Here is a 23,183-nt window from a genome sequence, read left to right as displayed (position 1 = left end):
GTTTAGCAATTACATATTTCAAGTTGTACATATATACATGACCATGATTTTACCTGTCATCTATGTTCTTGTTTTTATCGAAACATATGTGGCTAATATACAGAAGTGCTGAGATCACAGTCTGTTGAACAGACAAGTTTTTTGAGGCTGTTCAGACTTTACGAAATTAGACAATGGACATGAGTGTTTTCAGATACATAGCACTCTAAGCAAATGTGTATTTAGAAAATAGTGACTGAGGAGAAGCCTCAGTTATTAACACTCATGCCCTACAAGGACAAGGAACCAAGTTTAATCCCTGGAAGTAAATGGGGCTATGCTTGGGATGTGGCACTTGTATTCCCAGTATGGAAGTGCACTGGCCAACCAGTTTAGTCTACTGAATGAAGAAGTCTATGTAAGAGAGAGGTCCCGTCTCAAAAATCAAGATGGGTAGTGTTGAGGGCTGACAGCTTATGCTGTCTTCTGGTGACACATGCATATAATACTGTTCCATCTGCAAACATACTCAAACACACACATACACATACACACATACACACAAAGAGAGAGAGAGAGGGAGGAGAGGGAGAGAGGAAGAGGGAGAGAGAGACCATCTCTAAGAGAGTGTTATTGATAAGAGTTTTATACAGAGTTTATCAAAGAGGCAGCATAGCCCAATGGAAAGAATGTGGTCTTTGGAGGTTGACCTTGCTTTGTATTTGGAATCTGGTTCTTACCCACTGTGGTCTTATAAGAGGATTTAACCCCTCTGAGTTTAAGTTTATTTTTTTATAAAATGGGGCCAATGAAATATTTTATTACCTAAGAATGTTGAGGGCTACATAGAAACATCAAGGAAACCACACGACAAGATTTCACCTTCAGTTGACATGTAAATGTATAGATATGCTTTTTTCTATTAATGATATGTTGGCTACTACAAATAGGGCTGCTATGAACATAGCAGAGCATGTGTCCTTATTGCATGCCGAGGAATCCTCTGGGTATACACCCAGGAGTGGTATAGCAGGGTCCTCTGGAAGTGTCATGCCAAGATTTCTGAGGAACCGCCAGACTGATTTCCAAAGTGGTTGCTCCATCTTACAATCCTACCAGCAGTGAAGGAGTGTTCCTCTTTCTCTACATCCTCGCCAACACCTGATGTCTCCTGAGTTTTTGACCTTAGCCATTCTGACTGGTGTGAGGTGAAATCTCAGGGTTGTTTTGATTTGCATTTCCCTAATGATTAATGATGTTTAACATTTCTTAAGGTGCTTCTCAGCTCTCCGAAGTTCTTCATGTGAAAATTCTTTGTTTAGCTCTGTACCCCACTTTTTAATGGGGTTATTTGGTTCTCTTGGTTCTACCTTCTTGAGTTCTTTGTATATATTAGATATTAGCCCTCTGTAGGATTTAGGGTTGGTGAAGATCCTTTCCCAATCTGTTGGTTGATGTTTTGTCCTTTTGACAGTGTCCTTTGCCTTACAGAAACTTTGTAGTTTCTGAGGTCCCATTTGTCTATTTTTGATCTTAGGGCATAAGCTATTGGTGTTCTAGAACCCAGGTGTCCCTCAACGGAGGAATGGATATAAAAAAATGTGGTATATTTACACAATGGAGTACTATTCAGCCATTAGAAACAATGAATTCATGAAATTCTTAGACAAATGGATGGAGCTGGAGAACATCATATTAAGTGAGGTCACCCAGTCTCAAAAGATCAATCATGGTATGTACTCACTGATAAGTGGGTATTAGCCTAGAAACTTTGAATACCCAAGACATAATCCATGTATTAAATGATGTCCAAGAAGAATGGAGGAGTGGCCCCTGGTTCTGGAAAGACTCAGTGCAGCAGTGTAGGAGAATACCAGAACAGGGGAGTGGGAAGGGGTGGATGGGGGAACAGGGAGAGGGAAGAGGGCCTATGGGACTTTTGGGGAGTGGGGAGCCAGAAAAGGGGAAATCATTTGAAATGTAAATAAAGAATATACCGAATTAAAAATAATAATATGTTGGTTTTAATAGAAAGCATTTGAATTCTTATTTTAACTCTTTTAACTCTCTAAAAGAGGTTTTGGCTAATTTCTATCAAATATTTTAAATATAATGCTTGTTCTACTGGTGCCTTTTCTGTATGTAAAAGTCTGAAATACACTAGAGGTTCAAAATATATTTTTCTTTTGCCCTTTTCATACTATGGCAAAAAAATCTGCTTTTATGAAGGATTTCAACTATCTGAGACAAAGACATGATGAAAATAAAACAATATTCTAGTTTTGTATACAATATTGGTACTATAATTCAAATGGGGGATCAGTAAAGGTTGTTTGCCTTGTATTTAGGCTTCCTGAGTCAGATCAGTGATTTCTTAACATCCTTTCCAGGGACTTGACCCTCCTCTGATAGAGTTGACCCTCACTGCAGTGTTATCCAGAGCCCCTCCTTAATTTCTCTGCACCATTATCTTTCCTTACTTGGGAACCTAGGAAGGGAGCAGTTTGAATTTTTACCACCATCACCAGCATCTCCTCACTGCTATGTCTTCTTTCTTGAGACAAGGGAGATGCATATTTAGTTCTAGAAAGAAAGCTTGGCTCCGGCCTCCAAGATTTGTGTTTCTCCTTTGGCAAAGTTACCCCAGTTTGTGTCTCCGAACAGGGCTTTAATCACCTGGGCTCAGGCTTGGCCCTGAAAGCCTTAGGAGTATCGCAGAAATGGTAGATTAGCCACATTTAACAAAATAGAAGGTTTTCATTGTGTCATAAAAAGCCTTATTGATCTTGTCCAGGCATTGACTCCAGGGCCTTTTAACAAACCACTGTGTCTAGACTTGCAGGCTAGAGCCCACAGTGAGAACAAAAGAGGGACTGGACTGCAGGCTGTCCCCTCTCCTCTGCAGGAAAGGCTGGGGAGTCGCTTGCAATACAGCTTTCTCAGTGGCACCATTCTTAAAGGACTACCATGATTTTATTCTGCTGTGGGGAAAGTAAAAAGGTTACTGAGGTTTGTGGCAGGTGCCCAGGTGACAGACACATTCCAGATGCTGGCTTACCTGGCTTCCAGTGTTTGCTGTGGAACTATTATACAATAGCAAGTTCTGTGTCTTATTCTATCTCAAGACCAGTCCATCAGCATTGTTTCTTTTTTGCCCTGAAGGCAGTCAGTCTGAGCTCTGTAGTGCCAAGGCCCCAGGCAGAGTAACAATGTTATACACAATAAGAGGGACACAAGTGGGAAATGGTGACTTTGGGGGTCATTGATCAGTTCAATTGAATTTCTGTATAATTCCCTATAACTTTAGCCCTTTGGGGTCCACATGGCAGATTTGAGAAAAAGCATGGAAAATTGATATTCACAGCCTATGACTGACACATTCACACCATGTGCAAAATAACCAGATAATAATCCAAGATCTGGTAAGAGAGGTCATTAGGTGTTTTCTTAGAATTGTCTTAGAAAAGCACAGATTTTAGCTTTTAAAAATATGGAATACTCCAGTTATTAAGAAGTATGTAATTATAGTAAAAGTTACTACTGACATTAGGATTTAACTCTCAGATTGAAGACATTTTAATACCCCACCATGTTTGCTTTATGTCTTTTCATAAAGACTTTTTTGGTTGGGATGGTAATATAAGGGTAATGTATTTCCTTATCCTAACATTCATGAGGGTAAGGCTGGAGGTACCTTGGGCTATATAGGATAACTCTGTTTCACAAGGAAGACTCAGTCTTGGTCTCACTATTTTCTCCCTCGTCAGAAGTATTCACATAAAATTGATGAGCATATCCCTACATGTTTTCTGTTCTTATTACTAGAAATAATACAACAGTTAGCTGCTACTAAGTATGGAAGCTACAATATTGATTTCTACCCTCCCATAGTTTATATTCATTAGTCTTTGTATGCTCTGGGCTTCATAAAGGAAACATCAAGCCTGGTGTAAGTATTCTTAGTACTTGTGCTTCCTCAGTGGTCCTTCAATAATTCTGCTACACTGCTTTTTTCCTCCATGATGTGAATTTTTTTAACTGCTAAAATGTGTTAACTTTTCACAACACCTCATTTACTCTGGATACTTACTCGGTTTGGTGTTCTGCTGCTATGAAGAGATACCATGACTATAGCAGCTCTTATAAAGGAAAACAATTTAATTGGGCCTGGCTTACATTTCAGAGGTTTAGTCCAGTATCATGGCGGGAAGCATGGCAGCATGCAGGCAGACGTGGTGTTGGAGAAGGAGCTGAGAGTTTTACATCCGGATCTGCAGGCAACAGGGACAGATAGTGACTAAGCCACTAGGCCTGAGCTTCTGAAACCTCAAAGCCATGTCTTTACTCCAAAAGCCACAATTCCTAATAGTGACACTTCCTATGGGCCTATGTGGCTATTTTTATTCAAACCACCAAGATACTCATAGTGGAGAGGTTTGCTGTTGAGATGGTCTAATTATAGACTTACTGAGAGAGAATGTAGCAAAAACATCATCTAAGGTTCCACTCCACTGTGGCACTGTCAAAGATGGTTCTTCACTTGTTTGTACCATAGACTAAAGAGAAATTCAGTGAAATAAATATTGTAAGCCCACGTAGGTGATAATTCATATATTTTTGTTTCTAAGTATTTGTACACTTAAAAATTCTGTGAGCCTTTCAAGATTTTATATTTCTTTCTGAACATGCATCTGATTTTGATACTGACATGTATGTGCTACTGTTCTACTTCTTATACTGAGTTCTCTGTGGATCTCTTTTACTTCCACTTCTAATGCCCCCTTTCCTCTCTACTCTCTCCTTTCTGTATGTTGATGCACATGTTTGCATGGGTGTGTATATATGCATATATATGTGTGTGTATGTGTATGATGTATATATATATCATATACACACATATATGGTATATGTACATTATATATACATACATATATACATATACACACATATACATGATATACATATATAGATATATGTGTACATATATACACATATATATTGTATATATGTATTATATAATATATATTATATATTATGTATATATGTACATTATATATTATATATTGTATATATGCAATATGTATATATTGTATATATGCAATATATGTATATATATATGTATGTATGTGTGTGTGTGTAATGTATGTATGTATATATATATGACAGAGGTTGGCACTGAGTCTTTCTCAACTATGCTCTGTTTAGTTCTTGAGACAGAATGTGTCTCTGAACCCAGAGGTCTCCAATTTGGCTAAGCTCTGGCCAACTAACCCCTAAGATCTTGCCTTCTCTGCTATGATAATAGGTACACAGCAGCATATTTGATTTCCTTTTATTATTTTACCAACTGAGTCATCTCAGCAGCCCTAACTTTTTTCATTTTCTTCCTAACTCTATGCCACTGGTACATATTTTTTGTCTTCACAAAGGCCACAGAATAAGTACTTACGATGTATTACTTTGTTGGGCAGTACAATTCCCTAAGTTTGTAAGTTATATGAAAAAACAGGCGAAATAAAACTACTAACATGCATCTTATTCTAACTGACCTTGGTCAAAGATGAGAGGATACATAGACCTGTGGGCATGCAAAGTTATACAACTGTTTAAATAAAACTTTCAAAACTCAATTTTAAACTCGTTTCTAGAAAAGTAACCTGAGTGTTTATTCTCCACCATTTAATTCACAGTTGTATTTAATGTAACTTTTAAAAAAGTCTTCAGAAATACTGTGACACAAAGCTTTCCTTTAAATTAGTACTCACAATTTTCCCTTGGTTCTAGCATGTTGGATTCTAGGAGCAACCCAAAAGGCAAGTTAGCATACATTATCTCTCCTGACATGCTTGTTTTTGTGCCTCTTTCTGTGTTGTTAGGCTATAAGGAGACAGATGGGGCTCTAAGTCATAATACTGTACTCTGGTTTCTGATCTAGTTCTGTAATAGACACAAGCATGACATCCTGGCTCAGGCCTGGGCTCCAAACATCAATTTAGCTGCATGTTCCTTTGGGCATTCAAATACATTGACCTCCCTTATGAATTAGATTGAGTTCCTTGCGACTTAGAATCAGTCACCAGCAATTAGCAGAAAAGCTGGAAATCTGCAGAATTTCTTGCACAGGTCTACTTTGAGAGGCTTAGAGCATCTTATCCAGGGTTTCTATTGTTTCAGTGAAACACCATGACCACAAAGCAACTTGGAAAGTGTTTATTCAGCTTACACTTACATATCACTGCCTACCACTAAAGGAATCAGGACAGGAACTCAAACAGGGAAGGAACCTGGAGGCAGGTACTGATTCAGAGACCATGAAGAGGTGCTTTTTACTGGCTTGCTCCTAATGGCTTACTCAGCCTGTTTCCTCATAGAATCCAGGATCACCTGCCTAGAGATGGAACCACCAACAGTGCCCTAGGCCTCCCCTATGATCACTATTTGAGAAAACACCTTATAACTCCATATCATGGAAGCATTTCCTCAACTGAGAGTCCTTTCTCTTTGATGACTCTGGCTTGTATCATGTTGATACACAAAACTAGCCAGCACAAGGATGAACTAGAAGGGACTCACAAACCCACAACTAAAGGAAAAACAGATTTGAAAGACAGTGAACCCATCCCCTACCACCACCACTACTATGGAAGCTATAACCCCCGATATAAAAAATGCAAAGTTCTGTGTATCAAACCTTCCTCGAAAATTGGGCATAGTAGAACCTGAGGCCCCAGCTGTACCACTCCTGGGCATATACCCAGAAGATGCTCAAACATATACTAAGAACACATGCTCCACTTATGTTCATAGCAGCCTTATTTCTAACAGCCAGAAGCTGGAAACAACCCAGATATCCCTCAACAGAGGACTGGATGCAGAAAATGTGGTACATTTACACAATGGATTACAACTCAGCTATTAAAACAATGAGCTCATGAAATTCCAAGGCAAATGGATGGAACTTGAAAATATCCTGAGTGAGCTAACCCAGTCACAAAAGAACACACATAGTATGTATTCACTGATAAGTGGATATTAGCCCAAAAGTTCGATATACCCATGATACAATGCATAGACCACATTAAGTTCAAGAGGAAGGAAGACCAAAGTTTGGGTGCTTCAGTGCTTCTTAGAAGGGGGAACAAAACAGTCAAAGGAGGAAATATGGAGATAAAGTGTGGAGCAGAGAATAAAAGAAAGGCCGTCCAGAGACTGCCCCACCTAGGGATCCTTCTCATATATAGTTGTCAAACTGGATGCTATTGAGGATACCGGGAGGTGCTTGTTGATGGGAACCTGGTGTGGCTATCTCCTAAGAGGCTCTGCAGAGCCTGACAAATACAGAGATAAATGCTCACAGCTAACCATTGGACTGAACTCAGGGTCCCTGTTGGAGGAATTGGAGAAGGACCTGAAGGAACAGAGGGGGTTTGCAGTCCCATGGGGGGAACAACAGTGTCAACTGGCCAGACCCCTTGGAGCTTCTGGAGATTGGACCACCAACTGAAAAATACACATGGAGTGACCCAGGGCTCTGACTGCATATGTGGCAGAGGATGGCCTTGTTGGACATCAATGGGAGGAGGTGACCTTGGGCCTGAGGGTGTTCAATGCCCTAGTGTAGGGGAATGCCAGGGTCGGAAGGAGGGAGTGGATGGGTAGGTGAGTGGATGGGTGAGGGGCACCCTTATAGAGGCAGGTGGGAAGGGGGATAGGGGGTTTGTGGGGGGAGACCTGGAAAGGGGATAACTTTTGAAATGTAAATAAAGAAAATATCCAATAAGAGAATACAAAAATAAGACAAAACAAAAAAACTCTTCTAGTATTACCAAACAGTTCAATCACTTTCCCTCTATTAAAGACAAGAGTGTGCAGAGGAGACAAGATTACAGTGTTACTTTTAAATTCTTTGCTCTGGTGAAGGAGGAGGAAATGTTCCCAAGGCATCATGGAGATAGAGAAAGAGATCCCCTCTACCATGTAAAGTGCTCTGCTTGGGTTTATTGCTTGACCTGCAATTGAAAAGAGAAGTGGGTAGTGAAAAGATATGTCATTAGCTTTTATTCATGTGCATCCCAGTGGCTAAAGGAAAACTAAATATGCAAGGTATACCATAACTTACTAGTGGAAGTCAGTCAATCATATGCAACATAATTAGCTTCACAAATCTTTTCTAGAAAGATCCATTCTTCCTTGAACATGTCTTGTGGAGCCTTCTCACCTCTGTGTGAATCTCAGACAAGTATAGTGGAGTTACTCAGAAATAGCTAGCTTAGACATGGAAGAGTTTCTCTGCGGGTTTCATATCCCCAGTTCCAGGGGATTGGGGCCCAACATTGTGTCATGAGCCATGCAAAGATGTCCACTGAAGCAGTCACTGAACTTCTTGTCACACCCTGAACAGCTAGCTAGGCTTTCTGAATGACCACACTCACAAACATGCTGCTTCTTATGACTACTGTTTCCTGTATCTCTTTATATGTGAGCTTTTACCAGCTAAACTGCAATATCTGGCAAGGACTCATGATGGGCTACACCTTTCCCCACATGCCTGTACCAGCTCTGAGATGTTCATCACACTGAATTGGAATTCTGTGTCCATGGGAATGTTCTCAACAGATGTGAGAGCTAGTATTTCTAAGACTGGGAACTGAGCCAAGGACTTGGTGGTCTTTGTGCTGTGGTAGTTATTTTTGTGTGGTTGTGACCAAAATACTCATCACAAAGAGCTTAAGGGAGAAGATACTTATTTTATCTCATGCCTGTAAGGATTTCCACCAATCCTGGTGGGAGAGACATGGGGTAGGACTGCAGGATTCATGGCAGCTGGATGTGTGATAAAGGCTGCTTTCCTTTTGTCAGACAAGTGACTGTGACAGGAATAAGGGGATGGGTTTAATTTTCAAAGACCTACTGCTAGGAACCCACAGTCCCCACCTCCCACCTCCCACCTCCCAAATAGCTCTATTACCTAGAAAATAAGCATTCAAATTATGAGCCAGTGAGGGGGTATATCAAACTCCACCAATAAGACATACCTCATATCAATTGTGTAAAATGATATACCTTGGTTATTTTAACGAGAGAGACTTACAAATAATTAGAAAATTTAAGGAAAAGTTATTTCCTGTAGATTTTTAGCAAAATGTAAAGATGATAGTGAGATCCAAGTCTTCCCATTCAAAGTCTTTATCATTACAGCCCATGCATCCAATTAATAGTTAAGCTATATGGGGTGTCCCATTAGTGTGACCATGTAAGTCCTTGGCACTCAACAGAGATTCAAAACAATTTAGCTTTAGGGTTTTTCTACTTTTGTAAAAGGTACCTAATTATTCCTCTCTCCTGGGACTCATGTGCATTTGGTACTTGGTACATTGCCAGCACAGGGCATACCTGCAACCCTTTATTCCTTGCAGAGATGAACAAAAATTTAAATGTATTGTAATGCAATTGAGAGCAATGCAGACTTCAGGATGCCATTAGCTTTCTAGTGATTTCAGTGAAGCGTGGTTTTCCAGGCCATTCTTTCATGGACTGGGGGAGCGTTCCTCACCAGGATGCTGGCTGTTTATTTTCTAAGTGACAACTTGATTTACTGTTTCCATTCTCATCGCTTTCAAGAAGGCTCTGCAGGATGGTGAGTGACCAGGCAGTGTGCAAAAGTCCATTTATTTCTTCCCTGCATCTTCCCCACGAACAGTGTGAGGATAAGGGTTGGAAATGGCCTGAGAAGGCAAGATTTCCCATGTGTTCTCTTCTGTCATGAGGCTTGCTCGTAGTGACACAAATATTGTCTGCTGGTACTCTCTGTTCTGAAAATACCCATGTGATAGGGTGTGTCAAGCAAAGGATTCCATTGTTGTTCTTTGGAGGGTGGCTCTGCAGTTGGGTCCATCTTCATACTTTGTTTAAAACAGCCTTAAGGAGACACAACCAGTCATGACTTTCAACCTCAACCAGAAGTGTAGTCCTCTGAGACTTGTGACCAACTTGAAGATTTGTCCTTTCTCAGATTTTAGTGGTATGTCCTGTTAAGTGATGCCCAGTCGGCATCTGTCTAGCAAATGCTCATGTTGCAAATACAATCCATTCAAAATCTAATAAACATTTGAGTGTTGTCTGTCAGGTTCCCAGCTCTGAAAGGCCTTTAGCATGAAGTATTCTAGTTCTTAAGTTGGTTCATTAGAATGTTGCTTTGAAAACGGAACAGAATCTCCTAAAACCCGAGCTGCCTCCTGATTCGCCTGTTTCAGCCCCAGGCACCTTTCTGAACTGAGTGGACTTGAAGTCCTTTTCCATTCAAGTCCTGTCTCCCCAGGATCAAGCAGAGGACTTATAAATGCTCAGCTCCTCTCAGCCTGCAGCTGTGTTTCCCTGCTTTGGACTCCTTGATCATCTGCCTTGAGGAGTAGTGGCCAGAGAAGCCAAGTGATCTGTGAATTCCCAACTAGGGAAGCCATTACTTCCTATTGTGGACACTGGGAGAAAGCCTTACATGGCCTCTGCTGTTTGTGGAGTGGATGAAATGAAACTGCAGAACCAGTCTGAGGCCCAGGCCAGCCCTTTGTCTAGTAGGGAGGGCAGCAACAGCCCATGTGTTTTTGTGCCTCATTAGTTCTGGGTGGGCCAAGCCAGAATGGGCAGCCAGGGTTATCTTTGCATCATTGCAGACTGAAGTACCACAAGGCTGCATGAGGCCAATTTGAAGGACAAAGGATGGCATGATGTGCACAGTTTCATCTCAGAGGCTCATTAGGAGGAGGGCTGGCTCCAGGAGCTGTCTGGAGCACAGCAGGTGTTCAGCTCAGGGCCACTGGTTTTAGCCACTCCAGAGGGGGGCTGCATTTTAATAAGCTCTTTCAAGCTTCTTGACTTCCCTTCCCCCACCAGAGGTTTTAGTGGAAACTTCAGCTTCCTCCCCTGCTTCCCCATTTGGATTCCTCCTGCCTGGGTGGTCCATCACCTGTCATTATCACAGATTTACCCCCGTTGGCAGGTTAACCTTCATCCTGCTGAAGTACCTCTGCACCTGTCTTGAGAATGTGAGGCACACTGAGGCTGTAGTGGAAGAGCAAAAGCCTTGGATTAAGAATCAATTGTAGTACTGTGGGGCTTGGAAGTACCTCTTCCTACTGTCTTGGATAATACATCCCAATTCCCTCACCTCTACCTTCGCACAGGGTCTCTACTCCACCTCATTGGTCTAAATACATCAAATTGGTTTCATGGGCTGCAGAGAAAAGATGAGTAACAGGACAGCATTTGGAAATATGTTGCTCGTGTAGAAAGCTGTAAGCATCTGCTTCCAAAATACTCTGAGTCTCTCTTTGTCCAGTCCAGATGTGTTTCCCATTTGAGTGCCCCCTCAACAATACTGTGCCATTTTCCTGAGAGGTTTCTGCTAGGGACATTGTCCTTCTAGTCCTTTGAAGTAAAGAGTAAACTTCACTCCATGAATTCTATAGACCAATGGGCTAAGGCACTGTAGACAAAGAAGCTCAAATGTGTTTTGTAAAATTGTATAGTCTTTTAACAGTAACAACTGAACTCCTTTTATTCCTATCAGTAAAATATGAAATGGCCAAGCTTGATATGCATATGTCTTGTACCCCTCAAATTGTGGAGGCAGAGGTAAAAGGATCAGAAGTTCTTTCTATCTCTGGCAACATTGTGAGTTAGAGGCTATCATGAGCCTATGTGTCAAAACTAAACCAAACCTTAAATAAATAATTCTTCCTCAATTCCCAATAATTGACCATCTATCTATCTATCTATCTATCTATCTATCTATCTATCTATCTATCTATCTATCCATCCACCCATAAGTGTGTAGATATAGGTAGGGGTGTGCATGTGTGTTTGTGTGTTTGTGTGTGTGTGTGTGTTTCTTGATCTACAGATCTAGTTGGGGTTATAAAACACCAAGCCACCAAGCCACACTTCTTGTAGTTCATAGTAAGAAAGTATTACACTGTGTATTTTAAATTACTTTGGAATTTCTCTGAGAGTTATTATTCTATGAATCACTCGTTGGATGCTCTCTAGTTTGGAATTGTGGAGAAGAAAGCAGAATAAATGCTTGTTAATGCTATGTATATTTCAGGACTTTGATTAGCAAGCTATTTGAAAGATCAGCGTCTCACGTATGTTACATAAACTGATTTAAAACCTCCAGCTATACATATCTAGATCCCATCTAGTGTTTAATCAATTGGACACTTACAAATAATGGGGAAATGATTTGCTGTCAAAAGGAGTTGAGCTCTGCTTTTCACACAGTGACAATAACATTTTTATTTTAATACTTAAACTATGGATAGTAAACTTCGAAATGATGTTACTTAGATGGATCTCAACAGCCCATTAGCTGTGTTAGTGCCATCTTTCTTGCCAAGCTGTAGCTGTATGCTAAGCTGCTGTGTGCTGTGTTACATAATCCCCTGCATTCATTTTCTCCACCTGTTTAGCCTGAATACATACAAGGTGACTGCATTGTCTTTTCAACCCCTTTCGCACTGTAAGCATCATGTATAGAAAATGAATTTTTGGACACTATTGCCTTTTTTACCAACTGGAGAATTGAATCAACTCAGAAATATATTTTGTCCCTATCTGGTTCTGCCTTTTGATTATGTTGACTGTCAGCCCAGTATGGTTTTCAAGGTGATAAGAGTGTGCCGGAGTATCAGCTACTGGAACAAATTAAGATAGGTCAGAGTTTGGGGAGAAAAATAATCTCCACTCTGAGAGTGCGCAACAGGATACTTTTCTAAAAGTCATTCTCTGTCTCCTTCTTAGCCTCTGTTTGCTTGCAGAGACTGGGGTATGCATTGATGGGTCTCTCCTCTCAAAACTCAGGCAGAATAAATTCCAGCAATTACAACCAAAATATGTTTGCTGATCTAGAGTATGATTCAGAGAAGACCTTTCAACTGTCTATTGTTTTCACTGGACAGCTGTTGAAATGAGATAGCTGGGTAGTTGGGTTGCCATTTGAGATTACCTCCTCTGGCCCAGGGAAGAGGTAAACTGAACAAATTCACCATTAAAGTGGAGAGTTCAGGAGGGGGTGAGCTGCTTCAACAATCTCCACTAGAGATGTGCCATGGAAGACAGTTGGCTGTATACAGTTTTCTGCGAACTATTAGCATAAATAAATGTCTGATTTGCATCAGCAAGCTCTCCCTCACAATTTCATATATTATTTATTTATTGTGATATTCTCTCTTCTGTGGGAATACCTCCATGGGTTTTTCTTTTTATTGTCTTCTAAGTTTTTTAAAAAACATTTCTTTTATTTTAATTATACTCTGAGTTCACAGTAGAAAAGGAAACCTTTCTTTTGGTAAGCAGATGTGGCTAACCTTGGGTGGGGGGTAGTTGGTTGTGGCTCATTTCACTTAGTATCAGTTTGACTAACAAGTCCACAGCTCCATGGAATCACACTCGACCTTAGAGAGGTTAGCTGGGAGCATGTGGCATGTTCTGAGTGATACTCACAGGGGCAGATAAAGTCCAGAAGTCCTTCAAATCCTGATTATAGTGCGCCATCTTGGAGACTCATTTATTCTTAGGCATCAACCTTTTTCTTCACAGCATAAAGGCATTAAATCAGACAATCCCTAAAATACCTTGTAATTTGAAAACTTATTATTTTGACAGATTTCTCCTCTAATTATATGAAAAATATTAAGCATGGTCTGGTATATTAAATAACACCCTGGTACTTTGCTGTTTGGTGTCAAGGCTTTCCTCTTCAAAGGGCCCTCCATGATTAATGTAAACTCTCAATTTCTCTCCTGGCTCATCCTTTCTAGTTCAGTGATCACAGTGCATAGCTCAGGTTTTTACAGAAGACACCCATTAGAGGGCCATGTGAAGTATAGAGGACCACCCAGCAGTTGTACATGCTCCTCCATGTAGACAAAGCTGAGTTATGACAACTACATCTGATTGTCTTCTGTTCTAGGTCAGGGCCATTTCCAGGCCTGTTGTTGAATTGTATTTTAACAAATGTCTTTCATCACAAATGAGAAAAAAGATTGTGACAATAGGCAGGGCAATAGAGATTATTTTGAGTATATTTCAAACACACAGGCAGTGTCCAGTTTCTGCTTCCTGACGTTTTGAGGCTATTTTTGAAAAAATGCACCAGGCATAAATATATGCCTGGATATATATTTCCAGATATATATATATATATATATATATATATATATATATTCTTATTTCATATATATGTGTATATCAAATATACATATATATGGAGATACACACATATATATGAATGAATATATATATATATATATATATATATAGATGAATACACACACATAAGTAGATGGGCACACACATATGGATATATATTCATAAATAGATGGACACAAACACATATATGGATATACATATATAAATAGATGGATACACACACATATATGGATGGACATACACAAACACACACACATATATTGGTAGACCTTCAAGTATCTGCTATAGTTTAGCTATAGGTAAGCAGGTACATTTGCTTATGACTGTAAGTATACAGAAATATGCAGGTAGACATGCCATTGAGTACCTATGTAGCATGTAGAAGAAACTTCACTTCTTTAACCTTCAAGCATCTATAGTCTTTCACAGTGTTGTGATCAAAATACAATGTTATGAGTAATTTAACTACTTGTAGTGAGATTTTGTCTCTCAACATAGTAAGAGGTCTACTCATTTTATTACCATGTGCTTAGAAAATGTATGTTTTATTTTGCTAACGTGACTCATATAGGACTAAGATGGTTGCTAGGGATACGAGCTGAGGTGGATTTAATTTTGGCTCATAAGGATGAAATGTAGTTTCGCTAAGGGAAAAAAAGAATCCCCCTAACTTCAGTTTGTAGCTCCCAATCTTTATCTTATGCAACTATATATCTATGTGTATCTTATTGCCAATTTTCATTTATCAGTTAAATGCTTTTGAATAGCAGTTGACCAAGTCTCATATGAAATAATACATTCTGAGTCTGCCTAACAAAAAGACACATGCACCTTCATGTGCCATGTGCCAAAATTGTGACTCCAACACCCTGCAAATTAATCATATTAGCTCTCTCCTATTTGAAAATACCTTTCTATCTGGATGTCTGGGCTCAAGATTAAAAAATGTTTAACTCCTTGAGAAACTGTGTTGAAAGGAGAATAGGCCACCCCCTGGTTCTTAGCCCATGACCTCCCTCAGTTCTCTTCCCATGTTCAGCTCTGTCTTACATTGCAAGGTATCTAGGATTAATACACGTGGATGCCTGACTAACAAAGCAAGCGTTGTCTACTGATTTGTAGACACGGGCACCATGCGTTTCTTTCACAAAACAGTGGTTCCAGAGAAGATGCCTATTCAAACTGGCTTCGACTAGGGAATTTCAAGGTGTCAAAGCCTGAAATGTGATCTGGAATGGGAGTAGAGATTGCACTATAGTCCTGTCTTGGCCTTGTTTTCCTATTTGGGGTATATGTGTGTAAAGCTAAATTCCAATCAGGAAGGGGCGTCCTCAGATGAAACCTCTTATCTGCCCAGAGCACAAGACCTCTCTGCTTGAGTCTAACAGTTGTGTAGCAGCTCACAGGCCAAAGCGTTACCGTCTTTCAGCCTGTGTTCTTTCTCTCACCTGACTTATTACCTTCTCTAGTCTTCTACTTAATAACCCAGCCATGTTCTGTGGGGCTCCTGATTTTACCATAAAACCTCAGTTAGCTAGGTTTCTGATGGATGGAAATCAAAGCCAAATCTTTTAGGGTAATTGATTTTAAATTATTGTTTAATAAAAGATACCAAGAGCTAAGGAGTCCTTTGTTAGAAAGGACAGTTAATTATCTATTCTGAAGCAGATCTATTATAAGCATTTAAATACTGGCCTTGGTGCACTGCCTTGAGCATTTGGAATGAATTTTCTTCTCAGGCTTTTCTTCCTGAACATTTAATGGAAAGATAGCCCACTCCTTTAAGTTGCCTTGCTGTCTGCTGTTGCGTGGACACATAGTTTCTCTAGAGTGAGCTCTTCTGTTTTCATCAGTTAAGTAGAATCTGCTTAGAGTGGATTCTTATTCATCAAGGCATAACCACGTTGTCTTTTTTCTTGACCTACAGCGCGAGAGGAGAACGTGGCTACCTTCCGAGGCTCAGAGTATCTGTGCTACGACCTGTCCCAGAACCCCATCCAGAGCAGCAGCGACGAGATCACCCTTTCCTTTAAGACCTGGCAGCGCAATGGGCTCATCCTCCACACTGGCAAATCAGCCGACTATGTTAACCTGGCTCTGAAGGATGGTGCGGTCTCCTTGGTCATTAACCTGGGGTCCGGGGCCTTTGAGGCCATTGTGGAGCCAGTGAATGGGAAATTCAACGACAACGCTTGGCATGATGTCAAAGTGACACGCAATCTTCGGCAGGTAATGGCCGGGGCACAGCGAGCCTGGAAGGCCCATCTTAGGCAGACACGTTGTGGGGCAGGAGCTAGGTAGTTTGCAAAGGCTAGGGATCTATCTGGGTGTAGCTATGTCTAAGTATAACTTTCTCCCAGTTTTTGCAATTTCAAAGGGAAAAAAAATGACTAAACTATTTTTCTCCTCTTCCTTCAAATCCCCATTTGGACTTGTTATTTAAGGGGGGAAAAATCAGTTGCCTAGATAATAAAAATGATAAGTACTTTCATCCTTTTTATTCTGCTCTCCTTTTATCATTTTCTTAATTACTTTCAAATCTTATCATATTGTTGTTAAATTCAATTAGGGACAGCATTTTGTTTCCACAGCTTGATGGATCGTCCTCATTCTTTGAGTATATGTTTTCTTTCTTTTTTTTTTTTAATTAAGTTAGTTATTGCCATGATGTCATCACTTTAATTCCCTCCGGTAAAAGAAAATCTTGATTTTATTTCCCTCTCCTATTAATTTACCATCTCTCCCCACCTTTGGTTATTGTTTTTTTCTTCTCCCACTGTTATGTGAACCTCTAGCCTTAGAATTAATGAGCTGGGATCTCTCTGAACTCATGTTTCTCTGTTCCCTGATGCTGTGGTCCTGCCTCACTGCCACTGTCTCTACCTCCGAGACTCTTCAGTTGCCTGGGAGGCCTGGCAAGTGGAAGCACCCAAGTAAAAATGTCAACTTTGGAGCAGCTTTCCCGAGGCTGTGTGTGCTTGTGAACTCCCATCGCTTGTGGATTCTAAGCAGGCAACCCTGTCAGGTGACACCGCGCCCAGAAAGCCAGAGCCAAGCAAAGCTGTTTTCCATTTCATTACTAATAATGATAATAATCAAACATTATCAGTGCACATCAGCAAAAGAAAAGCGTTTCCCACCAAAGCCAAGGTCTGTGCTGAGATCGTCTTTTTCATGTGTCTATTTTCAGTTGGTAATTTTCTCGACTTGTAAATTTGTCACGCAACCCAGTTGGACAGCCTTCATCCTTTATTAATCAGAAAACAGTATGCAAATTTCCAGAAAGTGCTTATCAAATTTTCTTTTGCAATGTGATTGATTTTGTGCCGTCTTGTGTAAACATGAAAGCATACGACATGACAGGTGTTTGCATATGTTTTCTGTTTGATAAAAGTATGACTCCTAAGAAATGCTAAACAAATGGCAAAGGCTGGCACACATTGGATCACATTATAATCAAAACACTCATCTGCACACTTAACTCTATCAAGGAAGCCAACTGATTGGAAGGTTCCATTCTCTGTTTAGAGTGGAGTTGTCAAGTAACAGTCCCCTACATTCTTACCACATAGGAATTTGGATTCTGTGAGCCATTGATCTATGATTTACCTTCAACATCAAATACCTCTAATATGTAAATGTGTTTGCTTATCTCCATTCATTGCTTCACAGAGGAACTTCTGAGCAATCAGAGATTCTCAAATCACATTCCATTTGCAGACATAGACTTAATGTATCTGGGTTGTGAACTCTAAACCTAAAAGAGAATCATAACCAATTTCCACTTTTGATTGCCATGTCCAAAAAAATACCTTTGGAGCCTCAGTCATCTGAGGGGAATCTCCATGTTCTGGATAGCATTATCAATTTACTTCTCTTTCACCCTCCTCATACACTGCCTACTTGCTCATGAATGATTCTAATTTGCTCGCAGACCTCTCACTTTTGTTTTGACTAAAAACACTTTCCCAAGAGTATCTGGCCCCAGTTTAAGCCCTTTAAACTAGAGCAGATAAGTTAAATTATTATTCAGATATTGTTGTGATGATTTGGTCAGGAGCACTGTGAGAAAAATCACCCTGTAGAGTTTCTAATATATTCCAAGTTCAAAGGTCCAGCTTTTCTCTGTGCCCTTGGACAAGTCACTTAACCTTCCTCCACCATAGCATGCATTTGAAAACTCTGATTACAATGCTCCTGAGCCATGTGTGCTGGCTAAATATGCAAAGTGCCTTCTGCTCCAGAAGGATTATGAGCTCATCCATGGTCTGGGTGCTAGATTCAATGTGATGTGTAAATGATTTACAAGCTGAGCAGTCAGTCCCAGAGGTGACTACTTCTGCCTGCTGCTAAGGAGGCAGGAAAATGGAGCTTCCAGTTGTAATTTAAGCTGTAGAGTTCTTGGGATTTGGAGAGTTTCTTAGCAGTGAATTTTGGTCTCATGTAAAAAAAAAAAGACATATCTCTATCACTTGAAATCTTTGAAGTCAAAATTCAGAGAGAGAGGTTGATTTTCACAAATAAAATCCATTTAATACTGTCTAGTTTAGGATTATTATGTTACCCCTTAAAAATATTTATATTATCCCTTTTAAGGTCCCTAGAATGCCTTAGAAAAAAATTGAAGGCTCTGTATATTTCAAATAAACTTTAAATAGCCTCATAAATATAGTAAGCTGATGGCAACTTGTCTACTATTTTTTTTTTTTTTGGCAAAAATCTAATTTTTTGGTGGGAAAGATTTATCTATGAAAAAATTGTCCTGGGCCTGGGTTTCATAAGAGGATTTCTTACCAAAATAACAGAACAATTGTTCCTGATCCTATGGCTACCAGTATATGATTCAGTCCTTATTCCAACTCAGAATCAAGCCCAGATACTTTTCTGGGACTTCTGATTGAAAAGTTTGGAACATGGACTACATGCATTTGTCCTAAATCACACACACACACACACACACACACACACACACACACACACACACACACACACACGAGTGCCTGTGATTGCACAGGAAGGATTGCTTTTTATATTGTTAGCCCGCAAGGTCAACTCTCTTGCATCACCTGCTTCGCCTCTGGGTACAACTTTTGGTAAAGCACATAGAATAGGGCTCAGGTGTCCCAGCCTTCCAGACTCCCAGCTCAAAGGGTGTTGTTAATTTAGCATTTGTAAATCATCAACAAGGAAGAGATTAATTGTAGAGATGGTTTTTCCATCCATTTATGTTTAATATACCATCCTTCCTGCTATCCATTCACAACATTGTTTAAAAGCTTAAAATTCAGTATTCCAGAGGAATTGTGTGTGTGGGGTCTTCCCACCCATTCTGACAATGTAAAGAAATTAACTCTATTGGGTAATAAAAATAAATTTTTGATATATTCTTATATCACAGACATTATAAACTGTAAGTTAGCTCACAAATCCACAGAAATCAGTGGGGGTGGGGCAGGGGAGGTGTCATAGATTAGCCTGCTGAGATCTAGAATTACTATATAATAAAGCCTTGCTGTGTGAGGTTCAGTATGCTAACTTTCAATTCTTTTCAGAATGGTCCAGCCATATAGTTAGATTCAGATGTGAAAACATATACTAACATTCTATTAGTATGTAGTTATCTTTTTATCTACAAATAAAATGGTTTATTTGAGTGGGGGGTGTCTTTTCTTTTAGTACAGGGGATATGTATGCCTTTATTAGAGGGTGGGCAGGGAACTCTAGCAGTATTCAGTCAGAAGATCCTTGGTAAGTAAGTATGGTATTAATTCTAAGGGTGAGGTGTTGGTCTGAGTGGTATTTGGAAGGGACAGTTGCCTTGACTGGTGGCTGAGTCCCCAAGAAAGAGTTTCCATAGAGTCCTGGTCTCATTGTCTCTCCCCACTCTCTTTCTGTGTTGGGTGCCTTTTTTTTGAAAAACTAACACAAGATCACTCATACGATGCGTCATTTTACTAACCGACTAATGTACTAACACCCTAACAACTCATCTTTGGTTTTAGTTTTTATTTTTAATTAACAATCGTTCTGTTCACAACTTTTAATTTCCTTTCTTCCCCCTTCTCCGCAAAGCACTCAGGCATCGGACACGCTATGGTAAACAAACTACATTGTCTGGTAGATATCATTCTTATTGTCTTTTTTTGGGTTTGCCGTGTGTTGCTCCCCCTTTTTCCCACCCTGCCCTCTCCCAACCCTCCTTTTGTCCTCTTTAGACTTATTTCCTCTTCCTTTTCAATTTTTTTTTTGTTAAAGTAAATGCAAGACTCTTTTTTTAAAAAAGAAAAACAGAAGGAAACATAGCTGTCCTGAAAATAGTATTTATTCCAGTTTGTTGGGGACAGTTCCTTATCTCCAGTCTTCTTTTTTATTTTTCCCCAAAAGTTGTTTTTTAAGGGAGTCTCTTCAATTGGTTACATTTTTATTTACCTATTTTTGGACCCTCCAAATGACAGTTTAGAGACAACAGAGATTTTTAATGAGGGCTTCCTTCCACTATATCTCCCCCCCTCCTTCTCTCTTCCTGTTTTCTCTGTCTCCTCCCTAATCCTTAGTCCCTCTCTCTCTCTCTCTGTCCCTTTCTGTAGCTGTGGCTGCCACAGGTGATCTTGGGGAGGAAAAGATGCTGCTTCCTCTAATCTTCCTCTCTCTTCTTTGACCTCATTCCCTACTGTGGCCAAAGGGAGTGCCACCAATTGTTTTCTTCATACACACTGCATGGCATGATCCTGTCTCGTGGAACACCATCAGCATCAGCATCTGTCCCCCATTTGCCTCTATGTTACTAACAACTGGCAACCAACCATCAATCCAGTTCCACTCTCTTCTTTCGCTCTACCCCAATTTCCATCCTCCTCTCATTTTTCATAATTTTGGGGGTTGGGTTTGGACTTTTTCTTTTCTTTTTTTCTTTTTTTCTTTCCAGCGAGGGAGATGGTAGGCAGAGGAAGAATTAAACTCTTTAGTTTTGAGTGTTTTACCCCCCACCCCCTTGTACTTTATTTTTCCTTCAGTTTGTTCAATGCATGCGTGTGTGGTGTGGATTTTGATTCTGTTATTTTATCCTTTTCCCCACAGAACTACTTTTTTGCCCTGCCTTCTCTCTTGGCTCCAGATAATTTCCGCATGGGTGTGTCAGGGTGTGGTGTGTGCTCGCTCTGAGGCTCCATCTTTTTCTCTCTGCTCTCTGCTTGTGGATGGTGGGTGTATGAGTGCGGATCCTCCCCTTTGGCATCATTATTATTATTTGTTTGGTTATTATTGCCTCAACATTCATTTCTCTTGGTTAAAATTGCTTTTTTGAGTTTGGGTCATTTCTTCTATTGGTGGTGGTGGTAGATAAGGGAGGGTAGGGGTTGGTACCTGGGGAAATCCACAGCATGTATCGTTCTGGACACATTAGACCAGAGACCCTTCTCCTTCCTTACCCTGAATGCATGTTTGTTAGTGTGGTGTGAACCCTAGAAGAAACAAATAAAAAAAAAAAGAAAAGAAAAAAGGGGGAAAAAACCACTAACAACCAAAGACCAACCCCTAACATATACCATTGTCGAATGTCTCCTTTGATGTCTTTCATTACTACCATAAATAACAACTATAAGAAAAAAAAAACCCAATCATTTTTAGCAGTGAACCAAGACAAGTGATATCGTCTGAGGATGGTTCCATTTTCTAGCCTGATTCAGTGAAGTATTTAGTGGGTGGAAGAAGGTACTCAGCTTAGTCATACTAACACACTGTCCTATTTACTACGAGGGAAGACTGTAGTCTTGGGACATAGGAAGGCAGACCAGAAAATGGAACTTGGCTGCACATACCAAAGTCAAGCCAAATTAGAAAGAATACCTCACCAAAAATCTTAATGGAGCTGAAACCACAAGTAGGGGAAGCCATTGAGTTTTAATAGGATTGTAAGGTCATTGCTGGGATTTTCTTTTGTCCCTCTGTCCCACTACCAGGTGACAATCTCTGTGGATGGCATCCTAACCACAACAGGCTATACTCAAGAGGACTACACCATGCTGGGCTCAGATGACTTCTTCTATGTTGGTGGAAGCCCAAGTACTGCAGACTTGCCAGGTTCACCTGTGAGCAACAACTTCATGGGCTGCCTTAAAGAGGTAAAGTTGGCATACTTCCATTGAATGGGTGATGTTGATAGTACTTAATGGAAAAACACAGAGAGAGAGAGAGAGGAAGAGAGAGAGAGAGAGAGAGAGAGAGAGAGAGAGAGAGAGAGAGAGAGAGAGATCTAGACTAATGGCTGTGCATAGCCTCTAATCTTTGAGTGGAATGAAATGTTACAGAAGACAAGATTTGAACTTTAAAGGGCCAGTCTTTTGTGGGGTGGCCTTGGGTTTTCTACTTAATTATCCTATTTGTTCCTCTAACTAATAAAGACATGAATCACTTAGTTGTGCAATGTAAATGAAGCATTCATTGCAGGTGAATTCACAAGGAAAACTAAACATGCATGAAGGTTGATTTTGTGCTTTTTACCCATCAAGGGTGGGAGCTGTGGTTAAGCCACACAGTTTGTGTGTCTTGTTTAAAATATAGCACATTTATTCTTTTATTGTTATTAAATGTGGCAGCCTCAAGACTTTTTTTCTCACTGTTCAAAGCGAGGCAAAGATTTCCGTGTGTACCATCCATGCTCAGAAAAATGGGCCTGCTTTTCTCTTTGTTTTCCTTCCCTTAAAGCTAGTGCCTGTAGCTATGAGAAGGCAGCAGGGCTTGGCAGCCACTCATGTATTACCCTAGTAGCTGATGTGTTAAGACTCTGTCTGAGAGCAGAGACGCTTCAGTCAAGTGTAAGTTCATCCTCCAAGGTCAATTGTTGAGGCAAAAAGAATCAGACTTGATTTGTTAGAGTTCTTTCACCAAACTGTGTCACAGAAGCACTACACTGTACATGCTTTCTTTAAACTAAGCTAAGCTTGATTGCCTGGGATATCCATACCATTTCCTTAGGGAAATTCCTGAAGAAGTTAATA

At 40.1% G+C, this 23,183-nt stretch overlaps 1 protein-coding gene across 6 annotated transcripts in view; it reads left to right on the top strand.

Moving 5' to 3' along the window:
• Nucleotides 1-23,183, top strand: part of Nrxn3 (neurexin 3) — a 1,578,315-nt gene that overhangs the window by 397,704 nt on the left and 1,157,428 nt on the right. For 4 of the 6 annotated variants that reach the window (XM_052185306.1, XM_052185305.1, XM_052185308.1 and 1 more), the window contains 2 exons: nucleotides 16,115-16,416; nucleotides 22,146-22,307. In XM_052185306.1, the coding sequence (XP_052041266.1) occupies nucleotides 16,115-16,416; nucleotides 22,146-22,307 (464 nt within the window). Of the gene's footprint in view, nucleotides 1-16,114; nucleotides 16,417-22,145; nucleotides 22,308-23,183 lie in introns of those variants that run through there. The other 2 variants (XM_052185310.1, XM_052185309.1) reach the window with 1 other exon arrangement.

Source organism: Apodemus sylvaticus, chromosome 6 (assembly GCF_947179515.1).
Source record: "Apodemus sylvaticus chromosome 6, mApoSyl1.1, whole genome shotgun sequence".
In the NCBI taxonomy this organism is placed as follows: domain Eukaryota; kingdom Metazoa; phylum Chordata; class Mammalia; order Rodentia; family Muridae; genus Apodemus; species Apodemus sylvaticus.
This window is presented reverse-complemented; position numbering and strand designations above follow the sequence as displayed.